At 43.3% G+C, this 26097-nt stretch overlaps 1 protein-coding gene across 2 annotated transcripts in view; it reads right to left on the bottom strand.

The window, feature by feature from the left end:
- Positions 1-26097, bottom strand: part of ASH1L (ASH1 like histone lysine methyltransferase) — a 177879-nt gene that overhangs the window by 18522 nt on the left and 133260 nt on the right. For both annotated transcript variants that reach the window (XM_055139889.1, XM_055139890.1), the window contains exons 8-17: positions 24231-24304; positions 20727-20772; positions 20501-20609; positions 9216-9422; positions 8960-9106; positions 7855-7963; positions 6989-7153; positions 6644-6738; positions 4999-5156; positions 2821-2973 (exon numbers count right to left, since the gene is read on the bottom strand). In XM_055139889.1, the coding sequence (XP_054995864.1) occupies positions 2821-2973; positions 4999-5156; positions 6644-6738; positions 6989-7153; positions 7855-7963; positions 8960-9106; positions 9216-9422; positions 20501-20609; positions 20727-20772; positions 24231-24304 (1263 nt within the window). The remainder of the gene's footprint in view (positions 1-2820; positions 2974-4998; positions 5157-6643; positions 6739-6988; positions 7154-7854; positions 7964-8959; positions 9107-9215; positions 9423-20500; positions 20610-20726; positions 20773-24230; positions 24305-26097) is intronic.

Here is a 26097-nt window from a genome sequence, read left to right as displayed (position 1 = left end):
GCAGAGCCAGGAGTAACCCCTGTGCATCGCCGGGTGTGACCCAAAAACAAAACAAAACAAAACAAAAAGCCACTGAAATAAAATAATAGCATATAAAGAGAAAGAAAACCAACAATCTGTAGAATTTAGGAAACAGAGAGATTAGATAAATTAACTTTTTGCTAAAACATCCCACTTTTGGGGAGTGGAGAGAGAGTATAGTGGCTGAGTAAAGCCTTGCGCAGGTGTTTGACCTGGGTTCAATTCCCAGTATCCCATATCTCTGAGCCTACCAGAAGTGATCCCAGCACAAAGCCAGGAGTAAGTCCTGAGCACTGCTGGGTGTGGCCCCCTCAATCCCATTTTAAGTATCTCCAAATTGCCCGATTATAAACCTTATCGAGCTAATTGCCTGACGTGAAAAAAATCTTCCACAGCCAAAGACAGTTCAACAGGCTAGAGTGCATGCTTTGCATGCAGGAGGACAGGTTCAATCCTTAACACCACATATGGCTGCCAAGCACTGGCAGGAATGAAGCCTAACCACAGAACTAAGACTATCCCCTGAGCACGGGCAGGAGTAAAACATCTCCTGCAAAAATAAAGAAAAAACCCTACAAAACAAAACACCCAAAAAAACCCCTGCAACCTTAAAATGAAAACAACAAATTCTTTCTCACCCTTCCATCAACATACACACAAAAACAATGTGTCCTGGAGAGGAAAGGAGAAGAAAAGAAGTGCATGAAAAGCTTTGAAAATACTTTTTTTTAACCATATTGTCATTTTTCTGAACAAGAGGTTAAGGCTTGTGAACCCTCCAAGACAAATGCAAAATTACACATGCACATTTTATCTTTTCATTTGGTGGTGGTGGTGAGGGGGGTGGGCGGTTTGTTTGGGGCCACACCCAGCAGTGCTTACACTTGGCTCTGTGCTCACCTTTTTCTGCACGGCAAGCACCCTACCCCCAGACTACCTCTCCAGTCCTCAGCATGCACATTTTTTTCTGTGTGTTTTTGGGTCACACCCAGCAGGGCTTAGGAGACGACATGGTGCCAGTGATAAAATTCAGACCTCTGGTAGCCAAAGTGCACACTTTGTACGGGGCCTCTTTTTCCAACCCACTAAGTACGGGGTCTTTCTGACCCCATGTGTATTTGTTTCTGGGACAGACCTAGTGGTGCTCAGCTCAGGATACACTCCCGGCTCTTGGTGGTGCTCAGGGAACTATAGGTGGTGTCTGGGATTGAAACAGGGTGGGAGAAGTGTCCTACCCACTACGTGATATCTCTACATTCATATGAAGAGGCCATATCTGTAATTGGATTCATAAAGATAGCCTACAACCAAAAGAGATTAGGTATCACTGATGCCATATGTTCTTTTGATACCTTTTCTTGTGTAGGGCAGGGAGGGAGCCTGGAGAATGGGAGTAGGGACTGAAATTAGGTCCACTGCACACCAGACATGTGCTCTGGTCCTTAGCTTTTACTCTGGCTTTTTCCTTTTTTTTTTTTTTTTGGTGGGGTTGGTAGAGGAGCAAACTCAGTTCATGTGAACTTCTTCTCATACTTCTCATACTTTTTCTTATATTGCTAATTCATTCAGAAAAATTATGTCTAAGACAAAACCCTGCTTCATTCTATCTAATTAAAAATGCCATTTCTGTGGGCTGGAGAGACAGTATAGCAGTAAGGCATTTGCTGTGCACACAGATAACCTAGATTCTATTCTTTTTTTTTTTTTTTCCTTTTTGGGTCACACCTGGTGATGCACAGGGGTTACTCCTGGCTCTCAGGAATTACCTCTGGCGGTGCTCAGGGGACCATATGGAATGCTGGGAATCGAACCTGTGTTGGCCGCGTGCAAGGCAAACACCCTACCCGCTGTGCTATCGCTCCAGCCCCTAGGTTCAATTCTTGGAACCACACAAGATCCAAATAGCTTTACATGATGAGGGCCAGTCTTGATCCCTTGATTCCAGGCACTGCATGGTCCCCAGAATACTGCCACAAGCACCATCTAAGCACTACCAGGTATGCCCTTCCCTCCATCCCCACCAAAAGTATTTCTATAAGCCAGAGAGAATTCAACAGGCTGAGTGCAAGTTTTGCATGGGGTTGGCCCAGGTTCAATTTTCCAGGCATACAGCTTCTTGAGCACTGCTGGAAGCTACCCCTGAGCAGAGCCAGGTACAGCTCCAGAGCATCACCAGGTGTGGCCCTTAAACAAAAAGCAAGCAGGAAACTCTACCTCCCCACAAATAAAAAATTATTTCTGGGGCCAGAGCGATAGCACAGCGGCCAACCCGGGTTCGATCCCCGGCATCCCACATGGTCCCCTGAGCACCGCCAGGGGTAATTCCTGAGTGCATGAACCAGGAGTAACCCCTGTGCATCGTTGGGTGTGACCCAAAAAGAAAAAAAAAGTTATTTCTAAATATAATACATGATAAAATTCTAGTGAAAAAAAATTCCGTAAGAGGGGCTGGAGCAATAGCACAGCGGGTAGGGCGTTTGCCTTGCACGCAGCCGACCTGGGTTCTAATCCCAGCATCCCATATGGTCCCCTGAGCACCGCCAGGGGTAATTCCTGAGTGAAGAGCCAGGAGTAACCCCTGTGCATCGCCGGGTGTGACCCAAAAAACAAAAAAACAAAACAAAACAAAACAAAATTCCGTAAGATTTAAGAATTTAAAAAACAATAACCATGGGCTGGAGAGACAGTATAGGAGGAAAGGCACGTGGCCTTGTCTGTGGCCAGTTCTGCCATGACCCTGGTTTGAACCTCAGTACCAACAATAACAAATAATAAGGAAAATGATGAGGGCCTGATTACCTTTATAAGAGATGATACCATCACAGATCTCCTTGAAGATCTGGGCGAGGCGGGCTGCCCGAGCTACTTCAATATTTTCCTCTGCTGCTGCCAATCGTCTTGTTCGAACAGATCGAGCTGTCTGCAGGGCAGAGAACTGTGTCATGAAGACGTCTGAAAGAAAAAGTGAAAATTACTCTTAGGAAGAGGGGTTGGGAAAAAAGTGTGTGTGTGTGTGGGGGGGCTGGAGCGATAGTACAGTGGGTAGGGAGTTTGCCTTGCATGCAGCTGACCTGGGTTCAATCCCTGGCATCCCATATAGTTCCCCAAGCACCACCAGGAGTAATCCCTGAGCATCGCTGGGTGTGACCCAAAAAGAAAAAAGAAAATAAAAAAAAAAAGGGGGTTGGATATGGTTTTCTCTTTCCTGGTAGGTTCCTGCTATCACTTGTGTTATTTTTCTTGATGTAATTAAGTGAATAGTGCTTATGAAGTTCTTCTTGTTAAAGTAAAAGGAGAAAACACTAGAGATTGCAAGAGACAAATATTGCAAGCAAGAAGAACCCAATAGAGCCCCCAAAGCTAGAAAGCAGTATACAATAGATGTAAAGTTTGGACTTCAAAATGACTGTTTGAATTCCAGTTTCACTACCCACACGCTGTGTGATCTTTGCAGGTTAAACTCTCAGTTTTTCAACTATAAAACTGGACCAGTGGAAGTACTTCTTTCACGAGGTTATGGTACAGATAATGATTACTTTGTACCATTGGGAAGGACGAGTAAAGAGAGGCTGCTAAAATCTCAGGGCTAGGATGAATAGAGACGTTACTGGGCCTGCTCAAGCAAATCGTTGATCAACGGGATGACAGTATGACAGTATAATGATTAATTTATTATTTATTGGATTTTTTTGGCCATACCTGGTAGTGCTTAGATGTTACAACTGGCTTTGTGCTCAGGGATCACTCTAAGCAGTGTTGGGTAGCCTTGTGGTATCAGTGATCAAACCCATGCCTCCTGTATGCAAATCATAAGCTCAGTCTGTTGAGCTGATACAGCAGGAGTGGAAAGGTGGAGTGTTAGGTGAATTCAGTTGGTCACTTTGTTTCTTTTTTGGCTTTTTGGGTCATACCCAGTGATGCTCAGGGGTTATGCCTGGCTCTGCTCTCAGGAACTACTCCTAGAGGGGATTGGGGGACCATATGAGATGCCAAGGATCGAACTCGGGTTGGCTGTGTGCAAGACAAGCACCCCCTCCACTATACTGCTGCTCCGGCTCTCTATTTGGTCACTTTTAATCTCACCCATCAAAACAGATAATGGGATGGCTGGCGGTAGAATGTGGCAGCAGATAAAAGGAGAACCCCAGCCCCTCTAGCTCTCTCTCCAGATGTTCTACCTGGGCTCTGTCTCTGAACTTTCTCCTTTTTGCACCTGCCCAGCTGACTACAGGATTAGATAGGCTCCCCACCTGAAGAGATGGCCAAGTACAGTCAGGCCTAATAGGTTCAGATGGGGGCAGAATGCAGGCAGGGCTTAGATGCCCAGGAAAGCTCACATTCAGGCAGGGATGGATTACCAGAGAGGGACAGATACTGAGCACAGTCTCACCAACATGCATATGACCATGACCAGGGATTAGGAAAGCAGGGAAGGGAGACAGAAATTAGTGGGGTATAGCTGGGAGGCCCAGAGACAGATACAGAGCACAGGGGTCTCACCCATGTGCACATGTCTGTGTCCAGAGACTAAGAGAAGCATATACAAGATAGAGAGTGACACAGGGACAGGATCTGGTCATTATTCACTGGAGATAAGTAGGTTGTGTGAGACAAGACAGGGAGGTCATAAACGAAATGAGGCAACATTAGGGACAGGATGAATGATGTACATAGGTAAAGGAGAGGCCTGGAATTTGGGGAGAGACTTGAACCCATCTATTTCAACTGTACAATAAGCTCCTTTAGTTTGATTTAAATTTTGTTTTTGGGCCACACCTGGCAATGCTCAGGGTTAACTCCCAGCTCTGCACTCAGGAATTACTCCTGATGGTTATGGGGGAAGCATATGGGATGCCAGGGATTGAAACTAGGTCAGTTGCCTGCAAGGCAAATGCCCTACTTGCTGTACTATCTCTCCAGCCCCTAAAATGATCACTTTTGGAACTTATGAAATAGAAAGATTTACTTAGGACTTACCAGATTTTATGTTTCCATCATCTCTGCAGATGCCATTCCAGCGGGTATACAATGAGGCAGAATGAATATTATCACTAGTGTGCTTTACTTCTTCCTGTTTCTGCCGAATCTTCTCCCAATTGCGGACCAAAAACACATGATGCTTTAATACAAAGTTTCTGCCAGGTATAAAGAAAGACGTGCCCTTATTCATTAATTAAACATTTATTATTTATATGTTTAAATGATGTAAATCACTAAGATACTATAAATGAACTATTACTGAATTTAGCTATTATAGAGAATTACATATGAAGAAACAGTATTCAAAATTTTTTTTGGGGGTGGGTGTTTGGTGCAACATCTGGCAATGCTCAGGGGGCTTACTCCTGGCTTTGCACTAAGAAATCAAACTCCTGGGGCAGGAGCGGTAGTATAGTGGGTAGGGCATTTGCCTTGTATGCGGCCGACCTGGGTTCGATCCCCAGTATACCGTAGGGTCCCCGAAGCACTGCCAGGAGTAATTCCTGAGTGCAGAGCGATAGCCAGGAGTAACCCCTGAGTATTGCCAGGTCTGACCCAAAAAGAAAAAAAGAAATCAAACTCCTGGTGATGCTTTACAATTTAAAAGTTCTATTGCTCTGGTAGTGTGACTGGAACTGGAACATTATACACTTAAAAACTCAACTATGAATAACTATACATATCACAGTACCTTGATTTTTATAAAAGGACTAGAGATAGAACAGTGGGTAGGGCGCTTGCCTTGCATGTGTCTGACCAGGATCAATCCCCAGCAACCCAGATGGTTTCCTGAATCCTCCAGAGGGAGTGATTCCTGAGCACAAAGCCAAGAGTAAGCTGAGCACTGCTGGATGTGGCCCCTCCCCCAACTTCTCTCTCTTTTTGTTTTTGGGCCACATCTGGCCATGTTCAGGGGTTACTTGTGGCTCTGCACTCAGAGCTCAGGTAACCATATGGGATACCAGGGATTGAACTAGCGTTGACAACTTCAAGGAAAACACCCTATACTACTGCATCAGCCTCAAAAAGAAATTTTTTTTAAATCCCTCTAAGATCCCGCCAAAGCTCTCCAGAATCCTCGGTTTAAGACTGGATAGATAAAAGAAATGGCTTGGATCCATGATGTGGCTCAGGTGGTAGAGTATAAGCTTATTGTGTGTAAGAGACCTGCTGGTCTCTGCAGGCTCAAAAGAAAAAAAATTATTTAATTATACAGAGTTGAGTAATTTGACTCGGCTGTGCTCAAGGCTTACTCTTGGCTCTGTACTTAGGGAAAACACATAAAGGTGGCTCAGAGTCCACATGCAGTGCCAGGGATTTGAATCAGGGTTTGTGGAATGTCCCGTACTAACCCTTGTACTAACTCTCTGGCACTAAAGTTGAATAATTAAAAAAAAAAAAAAAATTTTTTTTTCTTTTTTGGCCACACCCAGAAGTGCACAGAGGTTACTCCTGATTCATGCACTCAGGAATTACTCCTGGTGGTGCTTGGGGGACCATATGGGATGCTGGGAATCGAACCCGGATCGGCTACATGCAAGGCAAACGCCCTACCCGCTATGCTATCACTCCAGCCCCAGTTGAATAATTTTAAACTGATAATGAAATCACATAACTTTAGAAGTCATTTAAGAAAATATACCTTTCTCGATTGGACATTGGCTTCATTTGCAATTGGGGGGTCAATCTTGTGGGAGTGTTGATGTTTTCACTGGGTTCCTCAGGGAGGTGGCCTCTCTGCAAAGCAAATGGATTGGATTTATAAGAAAAAAGGATCAGAACTCACTTAAAAGATTATGAAAATTTCTCTATGGACGTCACCTTTTTTAATTTCCTTCTTTTACCTCATTAACTGCTTTAACAAACTGAGAGCGGCATATACCACCAGTGGCTCAACACTGGGTGATGGCTTTATTGACACAAACTGCAGCTTTAAGTTCAATGTGCTAAGAACCAGTTGGGGAAATCCATCCAAGTGTTTACTCACCCTTTTTTTCAGTTTGTGCTTAGACTTCCTTTTTTCTTTTGACCGTCCAGATTTTTTATGTGTGGTTATAGGCTGGCTGCTTTTGCTGGTGGAGAGCCCATTCATGCGTTGACTCTTGCCTCCAATGATTCCTCGACATTTCTCAAAGCCACACTTACACAGTTGCTTTGAAGGGAAAAAAGAACAATGCTTGAAGCATGCAGTCTCATTTTTTCAATTAAAAGTAGGATTCTGAATACTGAGGTATCTAGCAAATGAACAAATTTTCATATGGAAAAAAATAACAGAAAAAAAAAAAAGAACAAGGCTTCTACTGTAATAGAAAAGGCCAAACTCTGGGAAAACATACTAGAAAAAAAAAAGACCAAAAATGATGGGACAAAGTTTCTTGGAAAAAAAATAACTAAGATTTATATATCGTAGACAGGTAAACCTATCTAGGAAAAAAGCTGAGTTCTCCAATGTACTCCTCACTGGCTAAAAAATCAGTGTTTAATGAAGGCCCACAGTGTTTTGATTGAAGGCTTCTTCAACTGTGGTTGAGACCCCACAGGGGGTTGAGTGATGGAATATGGGATTGCAAAAAAGGAGTGGCAACAGTTAATGGTTTGGTTGAACTTGCACCAAACAACTATTAATTCAAAATTAACAGCATGATGAATCTGAGGAGTTTCTGGCAGTGTGGCATTTCTTGGGTCCAAAGGAGTTGCAACTGAAAAATGTTTTAAAGATCACGAAAGTTTTATAACTGTCTCATGGTGATTCAATTAAAAAAACAAATTAAAAAAGAAAGTAAAAATATCTAAGTAGCTGATTTACAGTACTGTGAAAAATTTCAATTTCCCTTTTGGGTTTATTACTCTTACCTGTTTTTCAACATTAAATGAATGAAAGTTGTAATCATAAGTGAGTTCAGTACCAGCTGGCATATCTTTAAGAGCATAGAGTCCAATTCGATATACTCCATTAACAGACCTACAAAGAATCATAGATTAAGATTCAGTGGCCTCAGATATAGCATAGGAGGTAAAGTATTTGCGTTGCATGCCGCTGGCCTTGGCTGAATTCCAGTAGCACATACAGTCTCTAGGCCACAGTCAGGGGTCACTCTTGTGCACAGAGTCAGCAAGAACAGCCCAGCCCCTGTGCACTGCTGAGAGTGGCCTAAACATCCTGACCTCCACAAAAAGGAGTAAGAGTGAGCAAAAGAATGGGTAAGCAAAGGGGCTGGAGCAATAGCACAGCGGGTATGGCGTTTGCCTTGCACGCGGCCGACCTGGGTTCAATTCCCAGCATCCCTTATGGTCCCCTGAACACCGTCAGGTGGAAATAAGCGAGATACGTGTTCAAGAGGGAACATGGGCTTATTCTAAATTGCTTTCTGGAAGTGATTTTTCCCCCCTACTCAAATTCTAGTCTCTTTCACTTCTTTCTTACCTCACACTGTGACAAATTCTGTAATTTGTAATTTGGTGAATGTAACTGGCATATAATTTGGTGAATAAACTAATGATATAATCAAGTAACAGAATGACTATCACATAGCAAGCATTCAACGTTAGACTTTGGGTTCTTTTTTGGTTCACTCTGGGCAGTGCTCAGAGCTTACTCCTGACTCTGTGCTTAGGAATCACTCCTGGGACTGTATGTGCTTCTGGCATCCAAACCTGGGCTGGCTACATGCCAGGCAAATGCCTACCTGCTGTGTTCATTTAAAAATGAACACGCCAGCCCCATGAATGTTAGGTGTTATATATACACATTTAATAGTATGTACATGATGATGTTCTGAGGTAATCAGGATCAAGCAGAGAAATAGCAGAAGCTTAATTATGCCTGGAGGATATGGCAAAACATGGGACTGTCTGCTAAACTTGGTGTAAAAGGACTAACATGGAACTTCAGTGCCTACTGCCCTCAATGACTTTGGCTCTGTTGCAGTAGTCTTGGCTTCACCTCCTGTTTTCTTACCATTTCTGCATTTCACAATTTGGGTCACAGCTGTGGTTGATGAACCGTGCCTCATTTCCCATGCGGTAGCTGTCAATTACCATCCCACTATCCAGATTCAGACAATAGTGGTCACTGTGATTATGATACTGCTCAATCATCCTGTTCCTAAAGAGGAGAAATTATTGAAAAGTAGTTCATCACTAAGGTTAAAGTGAATTTAAAATCTTAAAAAATTTTTCAGTCTAACTGAAAACCTAACATTCATCACCATTACCTGAATTCCTGCTCGCTGACGACTTCTCCTAGATATTCGATGATGAACTGGCCAGACTTTAGCGGTTCTTTGGTTCTGATTCCCCAACCTTTTTCCTCAGCTCGAAAACGTTCCAGACATTGCACCCACTCATGCCGCTGTATCCTCTGGTTACAGCATTGCTCACCACAAGGGCAAGTGTTGGGAGAACACTCAGCAAAGATCATTCTATGAAAAAAGAGATAATTGTACATCCATTGACTACAGATACAGATTCTTACACAAACCCATTTTTTGCTTCAAAGGTTTTTTTTGGAGGTGTGTGTGGGGTGGTGGTGGTGGCACAGCCAGAGATGCTCAGGGTTTTCTCCTTGCTCTACACTCAGAGATGACTTCTGGTGGGCTCTGGGTGGAGGCATATAAGGTGACAGGGAGCAAACCTGGGATGGCCATAAGCAAGGCAAGAACTTTACCCACTGTACTATTGCTTGGTCTCCTTTATAAGGGATTTTATTTTTTAATTTTTGTCCACACCTGGTAATACTCAGAGCTTACTCCTATTGGTGCTCACGGGATCATATGGGATACAAGGGTCGATCCCTGGCTGGCAATGTGCAAGGCAAATGCCCTACCTGCTGAACTATCTCTCTGTATCTGTGATAGAAATTTTTAAATGAACACACAAAATTTTAATTATATTTTAGCAAGATTACTTAATAATATACAACTTTGAAAGTCACCAATATTGGGGGTTGGAGTGATAGCACAGCGGGTAGGGCGTTTGCCTTGCACGCGGCCAACCCGCGTTCAATTCCCAGCATCTCATATGGTCCCCTGAGCACCGCCAGGGGTGATTCCTGAGTGCAGAGCCAGGAGTAACCCCTGTGCATTGCCAGGTGTGACCCAAAAAGAAAAAAGAAAAAAGAAAGTCACCAATATTGAAAATTTTTAAGTTGCAAACAGTGACATTTATAAATTATTAATCTCATTGTTTATGAGCATTTTGACTTTTTAGAATCACATAGTACTATGCTAAGAATAAATGGAATGGAGACCCTCTGCTCATACAGACTATGATCCAAGAGGTCTTCTAACCCATTTTGGCACCCAGAGCGGCTTCTTACAGACATGCATCTAGACTGTGAACTGAACTAAAATATCAGAAATCTAAAACCATGCAGCCGCGAGCTCACAGAATCTTCATTCTCAGCAATGAAAAGAAATTACTAAATGATGCCTTTTCAGCAGGCCTGATTGTTGGGGGAAAATTCCAAACAATAATAGTGAGTTCTCTATCTGAATGTATTCAAAGTATAGAGAATAAAATGAAGATCATTAGCTATTTAGGTGGGGGCTGGGTGGGAGGGGAGTATATTGGGGTTCTTGGTGGTAGAACATGTGCACTGGTGAAGGGATGAGGGTTCAATCATTGTATGACTGAGACTTAAACCTGAAAGCTTTGTATTTTTTTTCTTTTTCTCACCGTGATTCAATAGAATAAAATTAAAAAAATATTAAAAAAAAAGAATAAATGGAATGCAGCCCATAGAGAAAGTAGTATTTTGATGATTAATCATATTCTTGTTTTGAAGCAACATAGTTTTGTGGAAAGATAAACATAAAATTTATAAGCCAAGGGCCTTATTCATATAAGGTAAATGCTCCACTCTATCTTTGAGATTCACCCCAGGCTTCACTGTACACATCTGTTTGCTTTAGAGTCTCACCTGGCTGTTGCCCAGAGATTAGTACTGGTAGTGCTTGGGGAAGCATATGCGGTATTGAGGATTGAACCTGGGTCTGGTGCACACAAAGCAGCACCTTCCACTCTGTCCTGTCTCTATCTCCTACTATAAATATTTTTTAAAAAGCAAAGCAAGGCAGTTTTTTTTTTTTGGGGGGGGTGTCACACCTGGAGATGCACAGGGGTCACTCTTGCTTTGCACTCAGAAATTACTCCTGGCCATGCTTGGGGGAACATATAGGATTCTGGGAATCAAACCTGGGAACTCGGGTTGGCCATCTGCAAGGCAAACATCGTGCCTGCTGTACTATTTTTTTTTTTTTTTTTTTTGCTTTTTGGGTCACACCTGGCGATGCACAGGGGTTACTCCTGGCTTTGCACTCAGGAATTACCCCTGGCCATGCTCAGGGGACCATATGGGATGCTGGGATTTGAACCCGGGTCGGCCGCGTGCAAGGCAAACGCCCTACCCGCTGTGCTATCTCTCCAGCCCCCTGCTGTACTATTGCTCCAGCCCCAGCAAGGTAGGTTTTTTTTTTTAATTTTCAGTATTTATTCATTTATTTTTTGCTTTTTGGGTCACACCTGGCAATGCACAGGGGTTACTCCTGGCTCTGCACGAATCACCCCTGGCGGTGCTCAGAGGACCATATGGGATGCTGGTAATCGAACCCGGGTTGGCCGTGTGCAAGGCAAACGCCCTACCCGCTGTGTTATCACTCCAGCCCCTCATTTATTTATTTATTTATTTATTTTTAAAAAATTTTAATTATTTTTTATTTTTTTAAATTTTTATTATATCACCATGTGGAAAGTTACAAAGTTTTCAGGTTTATGTCTCAGTTATACAATATTCAAACACCATCCCTTCACCAGTGCCCATATTCCACCACTAAAATCCCCCCGCAACAGCCCCCCCTCAACTGTATAACTGATGAATTTCACTTCATTTTCTCTCTACCTTGATTACATTCCATATTGCAAAACAAAATTCACTATTGTTGTTGGAGTTTCCCCCCAAGGAAGACAGCCCTACTAAGGAAGCATTTGATAATTGGTTTGTCATTAAACGATTGAATGTTTTCAGTTTTTATTTTATTTTATTTTTTTTGCTTTTTGGGTCACACCTGGCGATGCACAGGGGTTACTCCTGGCTTTGCACTCAGGAATTACCCCTGGCCGTGCTCAGGGGACCATATGGGATGCTGGGATTTGAACCCGGGTCGGCCGCGTGCAAGGCAAACGCCCTACTCGCTGTGCTATCTCTCCAGCCCTGTTTTCAGTTTTTAGAAAAGGTCGAGCGGCCGCATTAGGGTGGGTCAAGGGCGGGACTTCCGGCGGCCGGGACCATTTGGAGTTTGGGCAGGCACTGCCCCACTCCAGTGCCCCCCCGCGGCTCGGATGTGTTCCAGTCCCGCAACCCGGAGCCGTGTTAGTTGCTGTTCAGTGTCGCCAGGGCTCCATCCGGAGAAGGTGTACCAGCTGTACCTCCTCCGTCTGGATCCCTGGTGTTGTTGGCCTGGATTCGGGTCCGGAGCATTTCTCCGGCCGCGTTGCTCACCAGACTGCCTGGCCTCTTCTCTCTCATTTATTTATTTTTATTGAATGACCATGTGGAAAGTTACAAAGCATTCAGGCTTAAGTCTCAGTTATACAATGATTGAACACCCATCCCTTCACCAGTGCACATATTCCACCACCAAGAACCCCAGGATACCTCCCCTCTCACCCCACCCCCCCGCCTGGGTAGGTCATAATTTTCACTTTCTCTTTACTCTGATTACATTCAATATTTCCATAAAAAACTCACCATTATTGTTTGGAGCCCCCCCCCCCCAAATCAGACCTGCTGAAAAGGAACCATTTGATAATTTGTTTTCCATTGCTGAGAATGAAGAGATATGAGGTTGCACGGCCGCTACTGTGTGGTTCTGGATTTCTGTATTTTAGTAACTAAGTCCAGGGAAATTTTTGCCAGAAATTGCATCATTGCAAGCTCGTACCTCTCTTTAGTGGTCCTTATAATATGGCAGTCGCCACGCCTTTCCCCTCACAAAGAAAAAGCTGAGAGAGAAAAACCTTTCCCCTCCTGGGGTGGCATGGGGCCGTGGTTTAGTTCAGTCTAGAGACATTTCTGCAAGAAGCTGCTGGTACCAAAAGTAGTTTAGCTGGCCTCCGGGACATGGTCATCCAGCAACTGAGAGTGGCACCAGTACCACCACCCCCCCCCCCCCCCCGCAAGGTAGTTTTAATTGAACAAATCTTGCTTAGATGTTGAGAGGAGGCTGGAATGATAATATAGTGGGTAGGGCACTTGCCTTGCATGCAGCCCACCCGGTTTGATCCCTGGCACCCCATATGATTCCCCCTGAATATCACCAGGAATGATCCCTGAGCACAGAGCCAGGAGTTAGCCCTGGACACTGCTGGATGTACCCCACTCTAATCCCAAAAGAAATGAATAAAACTCTGAGAGATGTGAGAAAGAGGAAATACATGTTCAGGAAGAACATGGGTTCATGGGTTTCTTTTGAGTGGAAAAAGCTCAGCAAAGAGACTCAGAGACAAAGAAGCAAGATATGTGTTCAAGCGAAAACATGGGCTTCAAGAACAAGGCCCCACTCTACACATTTTAGATTTTTTCACGGGGAGGCACCATACCCAGCAATGCTCAGGCCTCTGCTCTCAGAAATTACTCCTGGTGGTGCTCAGAAAACCATATAGGATGCTGGGGATATAACCTGGGTTGGCTGTGTGCAAGGCAAGCAAACTATCTACTATACTATTTCTCCAGTCCCATACAGATTTTATTTATCTATTTATTTTGGGATCACACCTGGTCATGCGAAGAGGTTACTCCTGGATCTGTGCTCAGGGATCACTTTTGGTGGACTCAAGGGACCATATGTGATGCTGGGAACTGAATCCAGGTTGGCCCTGTACAAGGCAAGCACACTACCCACTGTACCAATTTTCTGGACCCTCACATACATTTTAAAGCATACATTTTGATAAATGCACACTGTTGTTTTATAGGCATTAAGAAAAATTCCAACGAGCTTAACCCATATTTTCTGGTGTATTAACAAGTAAAAACTGGTGAATTCAGCAAGACTGGGGTGATAGCTCAATGGGCTGGAGCACATTCTTTGCACATGGGAGAATTGAATTTCAGTCCCAGAACCTCATGGTCCCTGAGCACAGAGCCAGGAATGCCTTGCAAGCACTGTATGCTGTGGTCCCCAAACAGACAAAAGTTGTTATGCATGTCTCTTACTGCTCTCCTGTGAAAAGCTTATATACAGGGGACTGGAGAAATAGTACAGAGGTTAAGCGACAGACTCAAATCCCTGGCACCACACCTCGTCCCCTGAGTATTTCTGGGGGTCACTCTGGAGCAAAAAGAACAGTCCTTTGACACAACTAGGTGTCCACCCCCCAAACTAAACCAAAAACTTTCTACTATTTTTGGAAAGTAAAAAGTTCTATTTAGGAAACATGAGAGAGAAGAGAAAAACCCACGGAGTTAAATTATACATTCCAAATGGGGATACGGTGATTCCAGAATAGAATGCAAAATCTTTTATTTTTCACTAGTAAGAAAATAGTTTCAGTTTGCATTTCCCTGATAATAGGTGATGATAAATACTTTTCCATATGCCTATTAGCCATCTATATAAAAGACAATAGAAACAACTAGTGTTGTAGGGTTGTGGTGAAAAAGGAACCCTCATTCACTATTGGTGGAAATATCATCTGGTGCAGCCTATAAGGAGAACAGAATGGAGACTTCTAAAAAAAATATATTAAACTGCAGCTTCCATATGATCCAGTGATTTCATTCCCTAGCATCTACCTCAAGAAAGATTAATGAGAGGGAGAGGGAAGGGGAGGGGGTGAGGGAGGGGAGGGAGAGGGGGAGGGAGAGGGGGAGGGAGAGGGGGAGGGGGAGGGGGAGGGAGAGGGGGAGGGGGAGGGAGGGGGGAGGGAGAGGGAGAGGGAGAGAGAGAGGAAACGTCTAGGGTCTCACATATGCAAGGCAAGTGCTCTACATTGAACTATATCCCCGATCAAACATCTGTAATCAACTATGGGTATACAAAAGTCACTGTATCACTGTCATCCCGTTGCTCATCGATTTGCTGAAGCGGGCACCAGTAACATCTCCATTGTGAGACTTGTTGTTACTGTTTTTGGCATATCCAATGCGCCACGCGTAGCTTGCCAGGCTCTGCCGTGCAGGCAAGATACTCTCAGTAGTTTGCCGGGCTCTCTGAGAGAGGGGTGGAGGAATCAAACCTCCAGCCCATGGGTGGAACAACAGTATAAAAATAAATGTAATATAGAGTGCTGAGATAAAAGAGTTCAATTTAAAAAAATTCTTGCTAGAGGTTAGAGCGATTGTACAGCAGGTCTTGTGCACATTTGCCTTGTGCACAGCCAACCCAGGTTCAATCCAAGGCCCCCAAAATTGTTCCTTTGAGCACCAACAGGAGTAACTCCTGAATGCAGAGCCAGGAATAATCCACAGGTATCACCAGGTGTGATCCCAAACCAAAAACAGAAAACAAAAGAAAACAAATATTCTACTAGAGGGCTGGGAGATGGCTGAAAGTACTGCTTTGTGTGCTGGAAATTGGGGATTGATCGCTGGGACCAACTAACCCTGAGCACCACTGGGTGTGGTGCCAAAAGAAAAGAAAATGAAATATACTTCTGCTTGAAAACAACCACTGAGAGGTTGTTCAAAACTGGAGAATTCTAGAGTAAAACATTTATTTTACTTTGACAAACAACTTCCATCCCTCTCGAGGAGCCCGGCAAGCTACCGAGAGTAACCTGCCCACACAAAAGAGCCTGGCAAGCTCCACGTGGCGTATTTGATATGCCAAATACAGTAACAATAACAGGTCTCATTTCCCTGATCCTGAAAGAGCCTCCAATCATTGGGAAAGATGAGTAAGGAGAGGCTGCTAAAATCTCAGGGCTGGAGGCTGGAGTGGTAGCACAGCAGGTAGGACATTTGCCTTGCACACGGCAGACCTGGGTTCGATTCCCAGCATCCCATATGGTCCACTGAGCACTATCAGAAGTGGCTCCTGAGTGCAGAGCCAGGAGTAATCCCTATGCTTTTTGGGTCACACCAGGTGTGACCCAAAAAGCAAAAACAAACAAACAAAAACAAAACTCAGGGCTGGGTTGAATGGAGACATTACTGTTGCCCACTCGTGCAAGGGATGACAGTGATAAACAACAAAGATAAAACAAGACATATTTCTAGATTATGACTAGAAAATAAAACTGTAAAAATCAAAGTAAATGCTGCAAACTAAGAATTTTATGATCTAGAAATATAAATTTCCTTTACCTATATAATACCTTTGAAAAACCAGAGGGGGAAAAATCTCCTTTATTTGGAGGAGATGTGATCCAGAGAAGAAGTACAGTGGGCATGCAGCCAACCCTGCTCAAGCTGTGGTACCATATATGGTACCTCAAGCACTGCCAGGAGTGATCCCTGAGCACTGAGCAAGGAATAAGCCCTGACACAGCTGGGTATAGCTCAACCCCACTCAAAAATGGAAAAAAAAAAAAAAAGGTTTAGGATCAAAGAGACAGTACAGGGGTTAAAGGCACTTGCTTTACATCCAGCTGACCCTAATTAAAATCCCTGACAGCAGATATGGCACCCCAAGCACTACTAGGATACAGAAGATTCACTCAGGATTCACTTCTGACTCTGCTCAAGTATCACTCCTGAAAGTGCTTGGGAGACCACATGCAGTGTTGGGTTTGAACCCAGGATGGTTGCATGTGAGGCAAGTCACCTACCCATTGCACTCTCTGGGCCTTTAACTAAATCTTCAAATGATTTCTCAATTGTAAAGAAGCATCCATTAGAACATTTTTTAGTTTTGGTGTAGTCTATGGCTCAAAGTGTGAGCATGCATGCAAAGCAAGCATAAGCTCCAGGATCTTGAGAAATACTTGGTGTGGTTTGAAAAACAAAATAAAAAAGTCTTAATTTAACATTCATCACCACATCATTCATTAGATGCATGACCACACTGTAATCATATCCCTTTGCTATATTTGTAGCTGTATTGCATTTGAGGGATTTTTTTCTATTTGGGGTGTGTCACTCCTTATGAAACAGGGGATTAGAGAACATATAGTGTTGGAGGATGAAGGTTTGAAATATGCAAGGCATTTAAGCCATTCCTAACTTTTTAAAAAAATTTTTCTTTAAAGGAAGGTAACATAAGAGTTGGGGAGATAGCTCAAAGGACTGGAGTCTCATGTCTGGCATATAGATGCCCTGAGATAGATTCCTGGCACCTACCGTTGTACTCTCTGGCCCTTAAATGAATCTTTTTTTTTGCTTTTTGGGTCACACCCAGCAATGCACAGGGGTCACTCCTGGCTCATGCACTCAGGAATCACCCCTGGCGGTGCTCAGGGGACGATATGGGATGCTGAGATTTGAACCTGGGTCGGCCACGTGCAAGGCAAACGCCCTACCCGCTGTGCTATCACACCAGCCCCAACCTTAATACCTCAAGATAAAGCCCAGGTGGCCCTCAGCACTGCTGCATGTGAACAGGATCACACTGCCAGCCTGATCACTGAGCCATTCCACATGCAGAGCCTAGCCGAGGATCACTGTGAGTGACTGCAGACGCCCTGAGCACTATGCTCATAGTTTGGGAAGTCATGCCACCAAGTGGTGGTGCTGAGGAGTGAACCCATGGCTCACCACTGAGCTATATTTTAATCCCAGACTCTAACTTATTTATTTTTTGGTTTTGAGGCTACACAGGTGGTGCTCAGGGGACTGGCTATATGCAGTGTGGTAGATTAAACTGGGGTCGGTTTCATTAAGGCAAGTATCTTAAACCCAGTACCATCACCACCTGAACCCCAACTTCTGTTAAAGAAAAATATTTTCTGTGGGGGAGGGGTGAGTAGGGGGAGGTCAGGTCCGATTGCTCATCACATTCCTGGCACTCTGCTCAGGGAACCATATGTGGTTCTGGGGATTTGAACCAGGGATGCAGCAGCTGCAGCCACATGTCAGGGAAGTGCCTTACCTCCTGTACTATCCTCAAAATTAAATTTTAACCTTTTTTTCTTTTTGCCTTTTGGGTCACACCCAGCGGTGCACAGGGGTTACTACTGGCTCATGCAAATGCACTCAGGAATTACTCCTGGCGGTGCTCAAGGGGACCATATGGGATGCTGGGAATCCAACCTCGGTCTGCTGCATGCAAGGCAAAACGTCTTACCTGCTGTGCTTTTGCTCCAGCCCCCAAAATTAAATTTTTATTTTTTAATTTTTTTTGACAAACAATGGGATGACAGTGATACAGTGATTTATTTATTTATTTATTTATTTTTAATTGAATCACCGTGAGATAGTTACAAGCTTTCATGTTTGGGTTACAATCTCACAATGATCAAACACCCACATCTCTACCAGTGCACATTCCCCACCACCAATATTCCGGGTATACCCCTCCTTTCCCATCCTCCCCCTGCCTCTATGGCAGACAATATTCTCCATACTCTCTCTCTACTTTTGGACATTATAGCTTGCAACAAAGACACTGAGAGGTCATCATGTTTGGTCCATTATCTTCTTTCGGCATGCATCTCCCATCCCAACTGGTTCCTCCAGCCATCATTTTCTTAGTGATCCCTTCCCTATTCCATCTGCCTTCTCCCCTCCGCTCATGAAGCAGTCTTTCAACCATAGGGCAATCCTCCTGGCCCTTGTATCTACTGTCCTTGGGTGTCAGCCTCATGTGATGCTATCCCTACACTCCACAAATGAGTGCAGTCCCTCTACGTCTGTCCCTCTCGTTCTGACTCATTTCACTTAGCATGATACTCTCCATGTTTATCCATTTATAAGCAAATTTCATGACTTCATTTCTCCTAACAGCTGCATAGTATTCCATTGTGTAGATGTACCAAAGTTTCTTTAACCAGTCATCTGTTAAAGGCTGGTTTAGGGCACTCAGGTTGTTCCCATATTTTGGCTATTGTGAACAGTGCTGCAATGAATATATAGGTACAGATGTCATTTCTACTGTGCTCTTTTGCATCCTCAGGACATATTCCCAGAAGTGGTATTGCGGGGTCATATGGAAGCTCAATTTCTAGTTTTTGAAGGACTGTCCATATTGTTTTCCAGAAAGGCCGGACCAGTTGGCATTCCCACCAACAGTGAAGGAGCGTCCCTTTTTCCCCACATCCGGGGCTGGAGCAATAGCACAGCGGGTAGGGCGTTTGCCTTGCATGCGGCCAACCCGGGTTCGATTCCCAGCATCCCATATGGTCCCCTGAGCACTGCCAGGGGTGATTCCTGAGTGCAGAGCCAGTAGTAACCTCTGTGCATTGCCAGGTGTGACCCAAAAAAAAAAAAAAACAAACAAACAAAAAAAAAACACCAAAAAACCTTTTTCCCCACATCCACGCCAGCACTGGTTGCTTTTGTTCTGTTGAATGTGTGCCAGTCTCTGTGGTGTGAGATTATATCTCATTGTTGTTTTGATTTGCATCTCTCTCCAAAATTAAATTTTTAAATGATCAAAAACTCAACTGCTGGGGCTAGGGAGATAACTCAAATGGGGTGAATAAATGCTTCTGTAAACAAGGTCCTGAGTTCACTGCATACACCTAGGTCCTTGCCAGTGTGGCCCTACCTACTGGCTTCTAGCAGCCTCCTATCTCTAATCAGAATACTGAACTGCCAGGCCTGTAGCTTGGGACAAGCCTTATTGGGAGTGGCTCTGGATTCCCAAGTACCACTTGGGAGGCCTTCCCAAAACTGCTTGACCTGCTATTAATGACTTATTCAAAGGAAGTATGCTTACAGAATGTGGCTTCTGCACCAGAGAGGTTCAAATTCTGTAATTTATGAATTTTTTGATGTAAAACAGTTTACTACTTAGATGCTAGGTTTATCTATAAAACTTTTTTTAAATCTTTGGACATTTTTCTTTCTTCTTTTGGTGATGCCAGGAATCCTCAAATGTTCAAGGCCAAGTGCTCTACCACTGAGCAGCATCCTGGACCTTAATGAACAATTTTGAGATATAGTAAGATTCTGACTAGTTCATAAGCTCTTTTACTCTCTCTGAGTATATACTCAGAAAGGTTATGGAAGCAAACAAGGGGAAGGCAGTTGACTATAAGCCAAGAAGTGGGCCTTCACTACAGTGTGAACTCGGGACTTCCCAGCATCCAGAATTGTGAGAAATGAATTTCTCATGGTTAAGCAATGCAAACTAAGACAGTCCATCAGTTAGGGTTGTTGTCTATTTGATTCCCAGAACTATACGAGTAGCTCCTGGCAATACTTGGAGGTGATGTGCTGGGGATGAAACCCAGATTCCAGCAGGCAAAGCATGTACTCAGTTGCTGAGTTGTCTCACTGGCCCACATCAATCAGGTTTTTACTATTCTCTGTGGAATACTTGAGGGGAAATCAAAGAGCCTTTCCCTCCAGACGAAGTACCAAATCTATGAAAACCATGAAATCAGCTTAGTACGGTACCTGTTGAGGCAGTCGTCCACACAGCCCTCCCTGGTGTCGCCATCTGGCTTCTTACAGTTACAGGTGGTGGCTTCATAACCAGAAAGGGGTTTGACATCAACGTAGACATCTTGAGAGAAGACAGCAAACAACAGTTTGTACATGTATGAAATAATTTTTTAAGTGCGAGGCTATAAGTAATATTGATAATATGGAAGTAGAAAAAAATAGCTCCTAAATTACTCACTTGAACGGATTTTTTTATATAGTGGAACATCTGGCTTTTTGTATAGCTAAAAGAAAAAAAGAAAAATCTTGATATAGCATTCAATTTTAAATGCCAGACATCAGTATCAATCACTAAAAATACAGGAAGTTATCCATGTACTCTGCTCAGATGAAAGTATCTGTAAGATTTTCTGGTTGTATTTGAAGGAAACAAAACACTTGGTTTTGTTGATACTTTTTACCTTGAAATAAAAGGTGACTTACTTGATCAGAGTTAAAAGAAGATTAAATAAAATAAAAAACCCTGCAGTTAAAAAAAAAACCAGAAATCGAAAGGAAAAACTAGGTATTTACTTTTAACTATAAATAATAATGTTTAAATGACCTTATTAAAAACAAAATTAGACGGGTCACAGTGATAGTACAGTGGGGAAGAGTATTTGCCTGGCATGTGGTTCACCCAGGTTTGATTCCCGGAATCCCAAACGGTCTTCTTAGAACCCTAAGGAGTAATTCCTGAGAGCAGAGTCGTCATGAGTAACCCCTAAGCATCAACAAGTGTGGCCCCCAAAACAAAACAAATCAAACCTTAAAATTAAAATATTACATATAGATGAGTGTTTGAAGGAAAGTAGCTATTTATGTGTCTAATATACACACAGACCCTTACAAAAATAGCATTACTAAGTTTTCCAGTAACTAGAAATCTATATTAAGTGAAATAAAAATTTAAAGGTTAGGCCAGAGATATAGTACAGGGATTAAGGCACTTGTTTTGCGTTCAACTGATTCTGATCTAAGCATTTCCAGGTGGCCTAAGTCTCCCCCCACCCCCTCAGATTTTAATGCTATCATAAAAAAAAAAAAAAAGGCAAACCCCCAAACGAAACAAAACAAAAAACCCACTAGAAAAAAAAAGAACTTATAGAGGCTGAAGGGAAAATACAGTGGGTAGGGTGTTTGCCTTGCAGGCAGTTGACCCAGGTTTGATTCCAGGTATCTCATATGGTCCCTGAGCACCACTAGGAGTAATTCCTAAGCACAGAGCCAGGAGTAAGCCCTGAGCATCATCGGATGTGCCCCAAAAACCTGAAAAAGAAAATCTATAGAGAAGAGGTATGGGTCTGGAGTGGGTAGGGAAGGGTGTTTACCTTGAATGTAGCTTACCTGGGTTCATCCCAGGAATTCCATGTGGTTCCTGAGCAACTGTCAGGACAAACCCCTGGGTACTGACAGGTGGGAGTTCCAAAACAAATAAAATCCCCCCACCTACCCCCAGTCCAAAGTCCCCACAAAACCAAACAAAAAGTCCCAAACAAAAAGTAATTATTTGGGCAGCATTTTATCATAAAAGAGCATAAGAAAAACAGTAACCCAGGGGCTGCAGAGACAGCTCAAAGGGCTTAGTACAAGATTTCCACAGACAAACTTGGGCTCAATACCTGATACCACATGGTCCCTCAAGCATATAGTCAGGAGTATCCTGTGAACGCCACCCGGCATGCCCTCTTCTTTGCCACCCTCTCCCTGTTCCCAAAAGGTCTGGGTTGCATGCTTTCCATATAGGATGCCTAAGATTGATCATGGTACCCAGGTTCCCATTGTGAGTGCCACCCACATCCCCAACTGTTGCCAAACATAAAAAAGAAAAACAGCAAACTTGTCTGAACTATAGTCCATTAAAAGTGCAAGAATAATTCCATCATCTGGGCCAGAGAGACTGTAGAGTGGGTAAGACACTGGCTTTCACACAACTGATTGAGGTTATATCCGCGGCAGCCCACATGGTCTCCTGAGCTCCACCAGGAGTAATTCCTGAGTGCAGAGCTAGAAGTAACCCCTGAGCATTGCTCGGTATGCCCCAACCCCCCAAAAAGATTTATTCCATTATCATTATCATCTTTCATCTTTCGATGGGTATAGTCAAAACACTGTTTTCATTGTTATAAGCTCTCTAGAAAAAATATTCAACACCGATCCTTTTAAAATTCAAGAAGATGGGGCTGGGGAGGTGTGGGGAAGGGGGAGGTATATCGTGATTCTTGGTGGTGGAATATGTGCACTGGTGAAGGGATGGGTGTTTGAGCATTGTATAACTGAGACTTTAACCTGAAAGCTTTATAACTTTCCACATGGTGAATTAATAAAAGAATTAAAATAAAATAAAATAAAATAAAATTCAAGAAGATGGGCCGGAGAGATAGGGAAGGGCCTTTGCCATGAGATGGCCATCCCAGTTTCCATCACTGGCATCCCATATGGTCCCTGAGCACCGCTCCAAGAGTAATTCCTGAGTGCAGAACCAGGAGTAGCCCCCGAGGATTGCTGGGTGTAGCCCGAAAAGAAAGAAAGAAAGAAAGAAAAAAAAGGATAAAATTCAAGAAGACAATGTCCATTACTTTAGGCTTCCCAAGAATAATCTTTTTTGATCCTCGATTTCATAAAATGGAAAGAGAAATTAGCAAAAATCAAGTATCTATTCACCTCATTTGCCTGAATGTTTATTCCCCAAGTTTTCATTATGGGAGATGAGGCTTTGGATCACACCTAATGGTACTTGGGGTACCATATATGGTGCTGGATACCAAACTGAGAGTAAGGCATCTGCTGTACCACCTGTACTATCTCTCTGGCTTCTATAATGGTTGTTCTTCATTTTATTCTGTAGTTTTTGGGAACTAGCTGATGATACTGGGAAGCTACTCCTGGCTCTGCACTTGGGGCCACTAACTGGGACCATGTGGTAAAAGGGATTGAACCCAGGTATCCTGCATGCAAAGCATGCTTTCGGCCTGTTGACTACTACTTTATTAGTTTTTATTTTGGGGTTACATCTGGCAATGCTCAAGGGTTACTCCTGGCAGTGCATGGGGATGCCGTTGGGGACTGAACCTAGGTCAGTTGTGTGCAAAGGCAAACTCCCTACCTGCTGTACCATTACTTTCTCTACCCCCATGATAGTTTTTAATTTAGAATCAGGGGGCCATAGCGTAATACAAAAATAACTGGAGGGGAATTTTTCAATTAGAAAATCAAGAGAGAAACAGCACCTTCTTATTTTTAGTTCCCAGTATATTTAAAGATCTTTAAAAGCAGGAGTGTTAAACATTTTTCCTATTTCCTTTGGTTGTATGTGAAAAATAAATTCCAAACAGAAGGAGCCAACAAATATAAAGCAGGAAATTTCTTAATGCTGCTGGCAGTACATCTAAATTCTCCCGAGACCTCCATGAAACAGGATTCTTACAGAACATAATCTGTGCTACCAAAATAAAAGTCCAGAATGTTAACAGAAGGTTGCCGAGGGAAGCAGGAACTTACTGCTATTTTGAAGTGTGAGTAAAGGCAAATAGGTCACATTAAATATGGATGCGAATTCATTTTTCGTAAGTCTCTAACCTTCACAGGGACACTTCCTAAGATGAGAGCAATGACAAAGAGGCAGAGAAAAAGGCTTGCATTCCTTCCCTCCCACCCCTCTATTACTTAATAATAAAAACTGGTTAAGATAGATTCCCTTTACCTGATTATGTTTCCACTGCCAAAGGATGTCATAAGGAAGCTGAAAGTCAATTCTCTTTTGCCTTAGATACTTTCCTGAAACATACAAAAAACACTAGCAATTTCAGTACTTGTCACAGAAAAGGTTAAATAGCCATAAAGTCTAATATGCACTGATTAGAAAAATAAGATTCCATCTTTAGTTTCATGAATTTTTACAAATTTTAAATTGCTCTTTGCCACTGTAACTTCATGTGCAATGTTAAAGATACACAAATATATGTTGTTGTTATTTCTGTTGGCCTAAATATACGTGTACTTAATTTTGTATTTATTTTTGGTTTTTGGGCCATACCCTAGAGGTGCTCAGAGGTCACCTCTCCTGCTGGTGGTGCTTGGGGAAGGTAATGCATGTGTTGCTGGGAATTAAAACAGGGTCTCCCGCAAAACATCCTTCTACCCTACCTGTATGAGCTTCCTCCTGGTCCAGGGTATATTTTAATAGTAGCTACATAAAAACATTTAACACAGCAAATTTACTACCAAACAATAAATGTCAAGAAGAAAAGTAGATATTAATAGTTATTTGCTTAATGAAATTATTAACTGGATTGACTGGTACCTGTTACTCTTCATTACAATACCTAATCTAAGACTGACTCTAAAGAGTTTGGAAAGTATTTCCTAACCTTAATTCCTATTTAAATAACTCATTTGCTGATAAGAATATTTATGAGATGGTGTTGGAGAAAGCTCAATGGGCTGAGTGTGTAGAAGGCCTGGTTTTGATCCCTTGAGCACCAAAGGGTAGCATGCTGGGTGTGGCGCAAAAAAAAAAAAAAAAAAAAAAAACCCCACCAAAAACCAAACAACAAAATGTAACAAAAAAAACAGAAAAATCGAGGGCTAGAGAGAGTACAGCTGGCAGGATGCTCACCTTGCATGCAGCTGACCCAGGTTTGATCCCTGGCACTACACATGGTCCTCTAAACCCACCAGGAGCAGCAACGGAGCAGCAACAGAAGTACAGAACACAGTAGGGTGTTGTTCTCACCCGTCAAAAAGTAAAGGTGGGGCTGGAGCAATAGCACAGCGGGTAGGGCGTTTGCCTTGCACTCGGCCAACCCAAGTTCCAATTCCTAGCATCCCATATGGTCCCCAAGTTCCGATTCCCAGCATCCCATACAGTCCCCTGAACACCGCCAGGGGTGATTCCTGAGTGTAGAGCCAGGAGTAACCCCTGTGTATGCTGGGTGTAACCAAAAAGCAAAAAAGCAAAAAAAAAGAAAAAAGAAAAAAGTAAAGGTATGGCTCCTTGCCCAGACAAGACCCTGAGTTGCCGCCTACTAACAGTTCCTTCAGTGTTGTTCCATCAGCCTCCCCCGCCACCACCCCCAACCCCTCCCTGTCTGGCAGCACAGTGACCGCCATCTTTCAGAGCCTATTGAACAGCAGCCTGCAGTGATGAGACACTCGGGGCCTTGAGGATGGGGGGGTTGAACCAGCCTCCCTACCTGTCCCGACGAGATCCCACGTTGCTACCCACCAACGACCCCTCTGGCTCTTGAATGGCCATGATCCCAGAGGAACACAAACCAATCTTGGAACCCAGTGGCTTTTGGCAGAAATCCCTCCAGACTTAATTACTAAAATATCAGAAGTCCAAAATTGCGCGGCCAGCCATGCGACATCATATGCTCTTCATTATCAGCAGTAGAAAACAAACTGTCTAATGATGCCTTTTCGGCAGGTCTGATTGTTGGGGGAAAATTCCGAATAATAATGGTGGATCTTTTGATGAAATATTGAATGAATGAAGCAATAGCACAGTGTGTAGGGCATTTGCCTTATACGCGGCCAACCTGGGTTCGATTCCTCTGCCCTTCTCG

Source organism: Sorex araneus, chromosome 5 (assembly GCF_027595985.1).
Source record: "Sorex araneus isolate mSorAra2 chromosome 5, mSorAra2.pri, whole genome shotgun sequence".
Taxonomy (NCBI): domain Eukaryota; kingdom Metazoa; phylum Chordata; class Mammalia; order Eulipotyphla; family Soricidae; genus Sorex; species Sorex araneus.
This window is presented reverse-complemented; position numbering and strand designations above follow the sequence as displayed.